The following is a 13,254-nucleotide window of genomic DNA, read 5'->3' on the forward strand; positions in this document are numbered from 1 at the left end:
GTACGTCAAAAATTCTATGTGTGCAGTTAGCATGCAAAATGTGTAGCCAATTATAAAATTAAAAACATTTAACAGTGACCATAATTCTTAAGTTACTGATGGATAAAGATAAGAATAGTCCTTTGGTGAAAGCACTTAATTGAGGGAAGGCCAGCTACCACACTTTAGGCAGGACTGAGGAATTTAGATTGGGGGACAGCTGTTTGAGGGTAATTCCACATCTGGCATGTGGGAATCTTCTGGAAGGCTAATTGATTAGAGTTCAGGACTAGCATGTTCCTGTGAAAATGAAGGGTAAGGATGGCAAGATTCAGGATCCTTGGATGATGAAAAATTGAGAACATTTTTTTTAGAAAGAGAAAGGTGGCATATGCAAGTTTTGGGTAACTGAAGTCAGAACCCTTCAAGAATACAAAGATAGCAGGAAAGAACTTTTAAAGTAGTTTCTTTTATTTATTCATTCACGGGATGAGGGCATCACTGGCTAGGCCAGCATTTATTGCCCATCTCTAATTATCCATACAGCAGTTAGGAGTCAACCACATTGCTGTGGGTTTGGAGTCACATGTAGGCTATACCAAGAAAGGATGGCAGTTCCCTTTCCGAACGAACATTAATGAACCAGATGGGTTTTTCTGACAATTGGCAATAGATTCATGGTCATTGTTAGACTCTGAATTCCAGACTTTTATTGAATTCCACTATCTGCTGTGGAGGGATTTGAACCCAGGTCCCCAGATCATTACCTGGGTCCCTGGATTAAAAGTCAAGCAATAATACGACTAGGCCATTGCCTCCCCATATTAGGAAATTGGCAAATAGGATTAAGCAATGTGTTTCATACATACATTGAGAGCAGGAGGGTAGTTAGGGGAAGAGTAGGTCCACTCAAGGACAAAGGAGGAATTTACGCATGGACCCAGAGGAAGTGGGTGAGGTCCTTAATGGAAAGTTTGCATTGGTTTTCACAAAGGAGAAGGACGTGGTAGATGATGAGTCCTGGGAAAGGTATATTGACACTCTCAGGCATTCAATATAAAAATGGAGGTGGTGTTGGATATTTTGAAAAGTGTTAAGGTAAAGAAATCCCCAAAACTTGATGGGATCTATCTCAGAATTCTGAGGGAGGAAGATGAAGTTGCTGGGTCCTTTTATTAAATCTTGTGTCCTCTTTGCTCACAGGACAGGTTCCAGGGGACTGGAACATTACCAAAGTTGTTCCTTTCCCTTAAGAAGGGCAACAGGGATAATCTGGGAGATTACAGGCTGGTGAGCCTTACCTCAGTGTTGGTGAAATTGTTGGAGAAGATTCTTAGGGATAGGATTTACTCAGATCTTCAAAAAAGATGGACTGATTAGCAATCGGCAACATGTCTCAAACTTGAGTTTTTTAAGGAAATCACAAAGATGATTGAGGGCATGATGGTAGATAGACTTTAGAAGGGCCTTTGACAAGGTCCCTCAGGGCTGGCTGATAGAAAAGGTGAAGTCACCTGGCATCTGTAGTAGGTGGTAAGATGGATGTGGACCTGGCTTAGTCATAGAAGACAGCGTAGAGGTGGAAAGGTCTTTTCCCAACTGGAGATCTGTGTCTCATGAAATTCCTCACGGATCAATGCTGGGACCTTTTGTTTGTTTGTAATAATATATAAATAATTTTGAAGGAGAATGTAGGGGGCCTGATCAGTAAATTTGCAGATGACCCAAAGATTAGGGGAGCTGTCAATAGTGAGGAGAATTGCCGGAGGATACAGCAGGTTGGAGACTTGGGTGAAGAAATGGAATTTAATCAACTCCATGTGTGATGTGCATTTTGGAAGATCTAATGCAGGAGTGAAGTATATAGTAAATGGCAGAACATTGAGGGATTCTAGGCATACAAGTCCACAGCTCCCTGAAGGTGGCAATGCAAGCGGATAGGTGATTAAAAAGGCATATGGCATGCTTGCCTTTGTCTATCAGAGCATAGAATATGAAAATTGACAAGTCATGTTGAACTTTAGTTAGGTCGCATTTGGAATCTTCTGATCACCACACGAACAGAAGGATGTGCAGACTTTGGAGAGGGTGCAGAAATGGTTTACTAGGCTGTTGCCTGGTTTTGATGGTTTAAGCTATGAAGAGAGATTGGTCAAACTTGGTTCATTCTCAGTTGAACATTGAAGGAGGAGGGGCACCCGGACAGAAGTTTACAAAATTCAGAGACATGGATAGTCAGTCTTTTTTTTTCCCCCAGGGTACAAATGTCAAATACTAGATGCATACTTTTAATGTACAAGGAGGTAAGTTTTTAAAGGAGATGGGAGGCAAATTTTGTACACCAAGGGTGATGAGTCCATTGCCAGAGATGGTGGAGGTCAATACAACAGCAACATTTGAGGTATCGTGACAGATGAATAGGTAGTGAATAGAGAAATACAGACCATGTAGAGGTAAAAGATTTTTAATTTAGAAAGTCATGTATTGGTGCAGTTTTGGTGGGCTGAAGGGCGTGTTCCTATGTTGAACTGTTCTTTGTTCTTTTATTTTTGAAAAGATTTATTCAGTTTCACATATACCAATTTATCTTTCAGCTAAGTCCTGTTTCTGCTGCTGCAGAATAGAAATTAGGAGGATAAAAACAAATTGATTTCCTCTAAGTCTCAACGTTGCCAAAAACATTAGGTCAATTGTTCCTTTGTAGCATTTAATCAGTTTTTCTGTGGTTACTCATGTATGATCCTACAAGTAGAAAAGACATCTTCCAAAAGCATAACTGATGTTTTGGAGATGGAGACATGCTTTATTTGAGTAACAAATTTTGACTGTACATGGATTCTTTTTAAACACGGATAAGTACGTGACGATGTAAGGTTGAATTAAGTTTCTTGAAGGATTCTGTATTATTTAACTTGAACAAAAGCACTACCATCAAGATGATTTCATCCACCAACACTTAAGAATTTAGATCCTCAACTTAGTTGTGAGCTTAAAGATTGGTTTGATGTCAGGACGCACGCTGAATAAGAGAGTTCTGTTACACCTGTGTGTATTAGGACTTCAAAATATTTCTACTACAACACATTGAAGCATTTTCTTTCCATTTATTTGCATTATACTTGTCAGCAGTTCATGACAATTAGAACCTGCTCAGAGAAAGGTTGACATTTTAAGAGGCAGCAGAATTGGTTCTCCAATTAGAAGGCAAACTTTTGATATGGCAGCTGGATGCAGAGATCAAGATTATTTCAAAAAATAAGTAGTGGAAACTTAAATAATCTCTTTTCAGTTTTGTTTTCCCCAACTAGTAAAGTAAATGGAGGAAAAAGAGAAACTCTTTGGGATATTAGGAGTAGTATCCTCTTGAGGAAGAATGTTGCAATAAATTGTCCTAAATTTTGCAGTATTCTCCCTAAACTGCTCCTCCATACTACCTCCCTTCCTTTAAGATCCTCCACAAACTTGGTCAAAACAATAGGATTTATATTGCCAGTTCTAGTGCCTTCTTTTATGGTGACTATCAAATTGTGCTTGATAATTTTATGAAGCATCGTGGGATGTTTTCAAAATGCAATATACATGCAAGTCATTATTGTGAGGTGATAAATAAATAGCTCTGTCTTAAAAATGACTATTTCCCAATTCTCTCTCCCTTTTCTATAAAGATTACATTTTCCAAATAGTTTTATATTGCTGTTTTCTTACTGTTATCTTAATTTGAGGAATAAATTTAATAAGTGTCCTAACACATGGATCTCAAGACTTTCAAAAATGTCCAACTTGTGTTGTACCTCCATTGGAGCAATCCAACAATTCATTATTCCCAGTTCACTGCCAATGGAATGCTGCACCACCCAAAAAATGATGTATTTTGGTTGTGATATGAATTCACGGCCATATAAGTTTTCTTGAGATGTAAAAGGGTCATGTGACATTATTCCAAGAGCACAGATTTTTTTTCTGGTGTTCTGGACAATATGTATGTCTTTAAATGGAAATAAAACAATTTTTGGTTAGAATGGAGAGTATTGGGTAATTCCCTTGTCAGTCGTGACTTGAGAACAGATTAATAAAGTGACTTTAGTTCATTTTGCATGAACAATTTATTTATAACTATCTTTTACTCACTTCATTTTCCTGGAGAATCAGTGTTTGGATGCTGTAATTTCAGTCATGAGTTATGTTTGCTGTGTTTATAGGCATGTTTTTTTAAATGGATTGTGCTCACTGTCATGCTGTTGAAATTGACTATGCTGAGTAAAAAGAAGCTCTGCCTCATAAATAGACTTTACTTGACTTTTTTTCTGCAAGACCCACTCCACTTTATTGGCTGACCAAATATTGTTAGTAGATGCTGATGATTTATCCCTCCTCTGTTACCAAGACTTGAATTTAATGATTTATTTTATTGCTGTTTGTGTGACAGTGTTTACAGATTAGTTTCTGTTTCCTACAATACAGCAATGACTATCCTTGAAAATTTCTTGTCTGTGAAGTGTTGTCTGATGTCCTGAGTGTATGGAAAGTGTTTTATAAACGTAAATCTTTTTTGGTTTTTAAAAGAAAACTGCCTGTTCAGAGACTTTTTTTAGAAGTAATTTGCTAATTGGCTTACAAAAAAGTTTGTAATGTGTTGTAGATTCTTTTCCAAGCACTCTTTTTGTAGTCTTACAAATTTCAGCCAACTTTCACGAAGATAATAGGCCAACAAAATCTCTGCGGGGGAAAAACTGAATTGTGTCTTGTGTGAAGTGACATTAATGCCAGTGGCTTGGCACTTGCATTTTGAGTGTATATGAAGTCGATCCATGATTATAATGATATAGTGAAAAGCTGCCCCGTGGAAAAACATTTTCAGCTGCTTCATTCCCTGCAGTTACAAAATGCCAAGGTAAGTGGCTACTGCTCGATGGCTGGAATTGTTGGCTGTTAATGTAGGTGGTGAATTGTAAGGAATCAATTTGCATATTGATCCCCAAGGCATATTCATATACATCTCTGAGCAGATTTACTATTTTCAATACATTACTTCGTGTATGATGTTTGGAAACCAGGGCGGCAAACAAAATTATAGAGAGGCTGATGATTATTTGAATTATGAACCTGTGGTTGGTGGTACCAGAGCAGAAAAAAGGCAGGCAGATCTAATATAGTCTCAGAAAATGGTTTCCTTTTAGCCTGGTGAAAAAATCCTACTCATAAGAAAATAGGAGAGTCATGTTCATTTCTACAGGAATGTGCTATGTATTAATTAACAACATGATGTATTGCCGTACCTTTTTTGAAAATTTGATGTATTTTTAAAAACACATTTTTCACAGGTCAGCTTCTCCTTACCATGGCTTTACAATCATGAATCGACTTAACATGAAAAATTTAGTTGAACCCATCAACAAGGATCTGGAGTTTCAGCTCCAAGACCCATTTCTTCTCTATAGAAACTCAAACTGTAAGTACTGATCTGTTTTAAACTTGCAGTGCTGCTCAGAACAGTTACCTAACTGGTTTGCTCATTAATTGCTGAATTCATGTCAATTGCAAACAAAAAACGTGGAGTGGAGGGTGCCTGTCTGAAGACTGAGACATATTGGTAGTGAAACAGTAGAAGGAGATTTACTATGCATCTGATCGTGATATAAGTAAATCGGAACACTTTGATTCCGAAACTGCCTGAATTGGAAAATATTTCAATCCTCAGCGTTAATACCTTGTACTGAGGGGGAGAAAAAACCTTTTCAAATTTACACATTAAACTGTGATTTATAGTTTATCAGACAATAGGTTTTGGTATGTTATTTATGTTTGTGTGTAGTTGAGAGCTATCCTGAAGTATTTTTCAGATTGTTTCCTACAATATTAGAATTCTTCTATTTATTCACATATTTGTTTACACAATGCCTGCAATGGTTATCAGGTTTCTTGATTTTAAAACTTTCAAAAGTGGGTTTTTAAAACAGCTTTTTAATTTCAGTCTACAGTTCTTAAAATACACAAAATAAAAGACATGGTCCTTACAATCCTGTCCAATGCCTTCATATTCTTCCTCATGTGGTGTCCAGAACTGAACATGGTACTCCAGTTGTCATAACCTCCTTGCTTTTGTACTCCTGCAATTATTGATGAAACCAATATGCTGTATGCTCTACTAACCACTTTTTTCTAAACTGTCTTGCAACCTTCAAAGTTTAATGCATGCATACATCTAGTCCTTCAGCAACCAACACAATGGAAGTGATGATTTCTTGGTAGAAAATTAATCCAAAAGAATGAAAACCAATTGTTACTTCATGGCGTTTTGTTTGAAAAATTGTTGAATGCCTCCATGGAGCATTTGAATAGATGCATTGTACTCATTTCAATCCAGTCTACATAATACTTCTTGAGGCACAAACCAGTAAGTCAAAATGCATATTCAAGTTTCCATGTTCAAATGGAAATGGAGGGTAAGGCCCAGAAGAATGGGAACTTTGAGTAAAATATTTCATTGTTGTTGAATGAGGACATTTTTCACGACTGGTATGTTAGAAAATCTCAGAACTGTTTTCTATCAGTGAATCAAAAGTTACTCTTACTCTTTTTTTTTTTTTAAAGTAGGATTTTGTTACTTTCTCCTGATGTTTTAATTTTTGTTTCTCCCCTTGTAATTTCTTCACATGGCAAGACTGAGGGAAGAGGAAATTCCCTTAACTCCACTGTAGTTATCTTCTGTCTAAGTAAGAGGACGATAATTCAAACACATTACAGAGTCTTGAAAACATGATTATTTTCTAATAAACCTGTGCAGAAATGTTACTACACACCTCTGAAACAGTTAGGACTTCAACCCAGGCGTCCTGGCTCAAAAATAGGGATACTACCACTGCACTACATGATATTTCAGTGCAATTACGAATGTGTATTGCACTTTTTTAGGCTTGCACCTATTAAGTTAAACCTTAAACCCAAGATGGTCTCTTCAAATGAATGTAAAAGATCACATTGCACCATTGAAATTATTGTATTATTCCCACTCGGCACTGTTCCTCTGAACTGCTTAATAAACAGACCATCTTTAATTTATTTCACAGCAGTTTGTATGATTTTTCTGTGCACAAATTGAATGCTGCATCTCCCACAGAAGAAGAGTACTGTTCAAGAGTACTTCATTGGCTTGGAGAATGCCATGTGGTCACAAAAGGCACCATGCAATGCAAGTTATATTTTTGTTTCTTTGAATTTGGATTTTGTATGTTCTAACTTACCACAGGGTGTGTAAAATGAATGCAACTTGTTTGGGAAGCTTCTTTACCTCAGTGAAGAAAGTCCCTGGCCCTTTAATCATCCCAGAGTTGAATAGAAAACCTGACATTGCAGAAATGTTTAGATGTGAACCTGTGATCAGGCAAAAATGGTATTTTGGCTATTTGGCTGCTTTGAATTGGAATAATATCCTAATCCTATAAGGAAAGCAATTTACTGTGATAACTAACTAGGATCAGTTTGACAAATCAGTCATTATTTTGTTGGACTCTGAAACCATTTCTTATATCTTTCCACTTTTGGTTATTGAAATTATGAACTTGTAACAGCAAACAGACAGCAGTGAATAATTCAAGTTAAAATTGGACTAAATGTAACATGGTGATAGCTATTTTTAAGTTTACTTAAATGCCCTCACTTACATGTAAACAATTTTTAATATAACATGTGTTTATAAACGTTTCTTTCCTATTTTCTTAATTGGGAAGTAACTTCATTGCGATTTCTCATACTGAATAGCAATTTCTTTGTGAATTTGAGACAAATTATCAACTGTTCCTATGACCGTCATTAGGCTTTGAAAGACCATAAGACAAAAGAGCAGAAGTAGGCCCACTCATTTAAACTGTCTACATCCCTCTGCAGACTGTTATCCTCATCACTTGCCTTTCTATCTACTTTTGTTATCTGCAAACATGACTGTAGTACATTCACTTTCCTCATCCAAGTCACTAATTAGGTTGTGATGATTTCAGGACTCTTAAACTTCATTTTGTTCTAACAATACAAAGATGAATATGTGCTATATTATGTCTAGTCAAGTTAGAGCAATAATTTAGCTGTTTGACCAGATATAGTAGAAACGTTGCATTAATGAAGTATCCTTGTCTGTGAGGAAGTCTAAAAGAATGAGAATTGATTTCTTTTTCTGAATTGTTTCATGCACACTCTAGGAGAACATAAAAATGTCGTTTTTTTTTTTAAAAAAAAACAAAGAAAACTAGCAACAATTTGCTTGTCAGTTTTGCCACAGGATTCAAAGTGATGATTATTGGCCTCTATTGTAGCAGAACAATTATCATTGACTTTATTGGCCTTGATCCAGTGTACAGAATCCTACTCCCTGTTAATGGGACACCGTTTCCAATATAGAAATAAATCTCACACCTGTTCTTGGTATTGTTCATATACATTTGTTATATGAAGGACTAAATTAATGAGTTATTTAAAATAATCATTTTTTTATATTCATACCAACTTACTGAATTAGTTGTAATAGGGTCATGTCCATTCTTTTTAAACTAATGGTATTCTTCCACCTAAGTAGCTAAAGGATAACGCAGCTTTGTTCAAAACTTAAGTTCGCACGTTCCAGAAGAATTTTGTTGAGAAGACCTGAAATAATGAATAAGGTGTGGATCAATCTGTATATTTTTAATGTTGCTTTCCTGTCCATATGTTTTAGAAATTAAAACAATTTAATTTGCATTGTCTGGCTTTTGCAAATCACACTTAAAGGTGAACATAAGAAGAGGAGCTTTTAACAACTATAGCTTTGGAAAGTCCTTGCACTGTATTTTGAAATATTACGAACATTTATAAACTTCCTATAAATTTCAAAATCACTAAACAACTGTTAACCTAATTCAGCAAAATGTATTTATAGCACTGTAAAATGTTTTACAAGACACTCTAAATACATTAGTGATACAGTATTAATATTGAAAAGGATTAGACACCTTAATTTTCCACTGGTGTTAGAGTTATAGTGTCCCGATTCTGATGTCCATGAAACTGATTGCCAGATTTCAGACTTCCTTAGATTTGAGTTGCCAGTTAGCAAACACACATGAACCCACAATAGATTCTTGATCTGTTTTTTAAATTCTGTATTTTCAGCATGAGCTCCAATTTGACACTGTATCTATTGAGTTGGATCATGAAATGTACAGTCCAAGACAGCACAGCTTCTAAATATAAACATTTGAATACAAATGGACAGGGTCAATTGCATAAATGTTAGGAAATTCCCAAGTCTATCTGTACTGTTATTTTTAACAGATTCGGTTTTCAAATGGACAGATTTAGGATACTGTACCTGTGCTATTTTGTGATATTAAAAATATTAACATTTTCAAACAAGACAGAACGTGAATGCTTACCTGCCCTGCTCTTAAAAAATATATGGTACTATGTTGCTTTCACTTATAACATTTTCTCTATATTTGGCACAGTTCCTGACAAGGGAACCACTTTTTTTTTTTAAAAAAGAAGCTTTGAAAGATTTTTGATATTCCTCTTGTTTAAAGAGGAATCCAATATCTAAAGATTATTGGATCAGCGATGACTACTGCGAGGAAACATCATGTTTCCGTCAAATTGCTGAAGAATTGTGGATAGATGGAACTGTGTCCATCCAGCTACTGATAACAAGTGCAGTTTGTTTTGTTGCTTTATTTTTTTTGGAGCATTTAATGCAGTAGGTCCAGCTCAGTTCTTGAAAATAAAAGCCACTTAAGATCAGTAGTTCACTGTGAGTGTCAGCCTGTCGTACTTGTATCTTCATCCAAATGCACTTAAGTATAGCACAGATGAATCAGTTGCTTCAATCCAACCTCCAGTTATTGGAGACCAAAGTATCTAGAAAAAAGCTTAAATGCATGGAGACATGCAGTGTCACAGTTAATGGATGTCTGATTTTGAGAGATGTAGTGGCTGCTGAACTTATCAGTGACAGCAAATATGTGAGGCATTTGTAACTTAATGATAATGTTTATCCTGACATTGTTCTGGTCCACCCTGAGGAAAGTGACTGAGGGAAATGTTGCATGTAGAGTAATTTCATTTCAACTGATGTTGCATGCAGTCCAATGTTCGATTACTTTGTACTTTATTGGATAAAATTGGGCATGAATATCTAAGATTAATTGGACACTGACAACTTTTGCTATTAGATTTTTAAACTTGTTTTAACATTACCTGTTTGGGCTTTGCATTCAGGATTTGTTTTTTTTTCCCAGCCAAGATCTTAAGTTTGTTTAATAGTTAGTTACTTAGTTGTGTCACTTGTAATAGATGTATAATAAGGTGTGTAAATATACTGTCTTTAGTTGCTTCATACTTAGAAATAAAAGAACAACAATAACAAGCTGAAATGTGTACAAGATGGTGTGTGTATGTTCGTATCTGATCAAATGTTTAAAACTGAGGAATAAGGCTAAGAATGTACTAGCGTACAGATAAAACTACTTAGCATGCAGAAGTTTATTTTCCAAACTCTCCGATTCTAATTTTCAACGTGTGGAATAAGCTTATAAGTAAGAATGCTAATGGAGTAATTCTTAGTTCAGCCGTTGATATCACACAGACGACTACGTCCGATTTGCAGACGTTTCCATTTAGTCCCGTGATGATATATCTTTCCGTTCCTAATAGTGTATTTTATTCTTGTTAATTGCTTATACACTTAAGTAGGTTTAGCATTCGTTTATAATGATTCCTCCCCTGACCTTCTGTTCCCCACCAGCCCCGCCCCCCCATTCTTTATCATACAAGCAGGACTATATCCACCAATAATAGTGATTGAGAAAGCTAAATAAAAATGATAGTAGTAAATAAAAAAACTCCTCCTAAATAAATGATCTGCAGCTGAGAAGCAAAACCTGAAAAGAATGCTTTTTCCTATTCTTCTTTTCAACTCCATTCCACTGAGTTTAAATTGCATTCATTTGATTGGACAGAATTGAAGCTAATAGGTATCAAAATCATACATTTTTGGGAGATTTATACAAATGTCATGGACTCTCAGTTGGGATTGGGAGACTTTGTATATGAAGAATTGTGACTATGGATTTGTGCACCTCTGCTGCAGCATTCCTAAATACTTTAGTTGTCCTACTTTAAATATGTGCCTGCTTCTGTACACTTGCTGGGTTCGTACTATTACCTCATTTTTTTCATCAAAATGGAAACAGTGGAAGCATGAATTGATTTTCATTTTTTAATGATGCAAACATGAAAATTCAAAATACAGTTAAATAACCAATGAATGAATAATTTTAACATAATGCAAAACAGGAAGCCATGCAAATTATTGATCAGTCTGCTAACAGTGGCACGTGGTTCTGTAACTGATTATAATGAAAATATTTAAGTGTTTAAACTTAGTGAATTTCATACAACATCACAGATTTATATTCTTTTCCTATGAATAGTAATAGAACGTTTTCAATTTGCAACATATTTTTGAACCTTATTGAAACATGCATAGGAAACATCAAGCTCAGAAGAATGCCATATGGCCTGGATACGGAGAACCGGCAGAGATGTTTTCTAACCATGGCTTGTCGACTGAAATCATTGTGTTGTTTTGGAGCGTCTACAGGCAGATGACCTGAACTAAGTTGGAAGTCACTTAACAATTACTTTTTAAAAACACTAATGGCATGGAAGCATTGCCCATTCCTGTACCTAGTTCTTAAATTTTTTTATCATGGAGGTTTGTAGAATTAAGTGTGTCTTAAAATGAATCTTGTTGTGAATTACTCTAAAAGAAGATATTCTTAATCCAAGCTGAAGTAAGTGAAACATTTTTGAAAGTTTCAATTTTAGCTACACCCAAAAATGTTACCAAATAAACTGGTAAATAGTTGTGGTGACGAACACTATAATGTGATACCATGTTGTATGTATTCTTCAATAGTACAAGTAGAACTAATGGCAACCCTTCAGGACTGGTTGCCAGAAACAAAATGAGATATCAGATAACAGGCTGATATAGCTGGTGCCTCTCTTTAAAGTAATCAGTTCAAATTTTACTAAGTTGCCCATTAAGCTATCACTTATGATTACATATCTTTTGTATGTCTGTTTTTTTAGTAACCATGTAACTCAGATAAAAGCTTGTTGGGCCATTAACATTATGCACTGAAGGAGTTGAATGGAGAAGAAAATATTTGTATATCATTAAATACTAGCAGTTCTTATATTTGCTTTTTCCTCCAGTATCAGCTAATCTTAAGAATGCAATTTTAAAACATCTTCAGATAAGAGTTAGCAAATTGCTGTGATTGGGAGAATTTAAAATTAAGTTTTTTTTGTTTTATCTTTTTCATGGTCTTGTGATCCCTCCTCCTTGCCTAGCTGGACAGATGGCTTGCTGCTAAATCTTTGCCACTGATACTCATGCTATGATCACTAGATATCCAAGAATAGGTGGAGCCCCCCCATCCCGATGAAAGACTTACTATTGCTAATATGTAATATACCTCCATGGAAACCTATATGCCATTGGTCATGGCAATAAAAGTTAGGAGACCTACCTATTGCCCACAGTGCTACTTTGTTATTTCCACTCTCCCCCCCACCTCCCCACTCGTGGGAAACTATGGAGCTAAAGGCAGATAAGTCCCCTGGCCCTGATGGCCAGCATTCTAAAAGAGGTAGCTCTGAGATAGTGGCTGTACAGGTTGTAATTTTCCAAAAGTCATAGGATTTTGGAGAAGTACCAGAGGATTGTAAAACTGCTAATGTGACATAGTTATTCAAAAGGGAGGAGGCAAAAAGCAGGTAATGACAGGCTGATTTAGCCTAAACTCGCTTGTTGCAAATATATTGAAATCTATTATTGAGCAAGTAATAGAACTTTTGGAAAGGCATAAGGGACTGGAGGGTTTGAATTGTAAGGAGAGGCTGGGACTTTTTTCACTGGTGTGTCGGAGAGGGGTGACCTTTTAGATTTATAAAATCATGACGAGCATAGATAAGGTGAATAGCAAAGGTCCTTTCCATGGAGTAAGGGAGTTCAAAACTATAGGGGATAATTTTAAAGTGAGGAAAAAGATTGAAAAGGAACCTGAGGGGCAACTTTTTCACAGAGGGTGTTTGGTATGTGGAATGAACTGCCAGAGGAATTGGTAGATGCAGTTGCAGTTACAACATTTAAAAGGCATTTGGACAGATATATGACTAGGAAAGGTTTAGAGGCAAGTGCGACCTAGATTAGTTTGGGAGACCCAGCTGAGTTGCACTGAAGAG

The 13,254-nt window shown here is 36.0% G+C and overlaps 2 protein-coding genes across 3 annotated transcripts in view; one reads left to right on the plus strand and one right to left on the minus strand.

Moving 5' to 3' along the window:
- LOC109932210 (protein bicaudal D homolog 2) overlaps nt 1-13,254 on the minus strand; it is a 229,611-nt gene that overhangs the window by 81,256 nt on the left and 135,101 nt on the right. The gene's annotated exons all lie outside the window — the stretch shown is intronic.
- The window catches only part of dcp1a (decapping mRNA 1A), a 40,506-nt gene that overhangs the window by 11,258 nt on the left and 15,994 nt on the right, over nt 1-13,254 (plus strand). The window contains exon 3 of the mRNA XM_048606622.1: nt 5,301-5,428. Coding sequence (XP_048462579.1) covers nt 5,301-5,428 — 128 coding nt within the window. The remainder of the gene's footprint in view (nt 1-5,300; nt 5,429-13,254) is intronic.

The sequence above is a fragment of the Rhincodon typus genome, chromosome 16 (genome assembly GCF_021869965.1).
Source record: "Rhincodon typus isolate 14 chromosome 16, sRhiTyp1.1, whole genome shotgun sequence".
In the NCBI taxonomy this organism is placed as follows: domain Eukaryota; kingdom Metazoa; phylum Chordata; class Chondrichthyes; order Orectolobiformes; family Rhincodontidae; genus Rhincodon; species Rhincodon typus.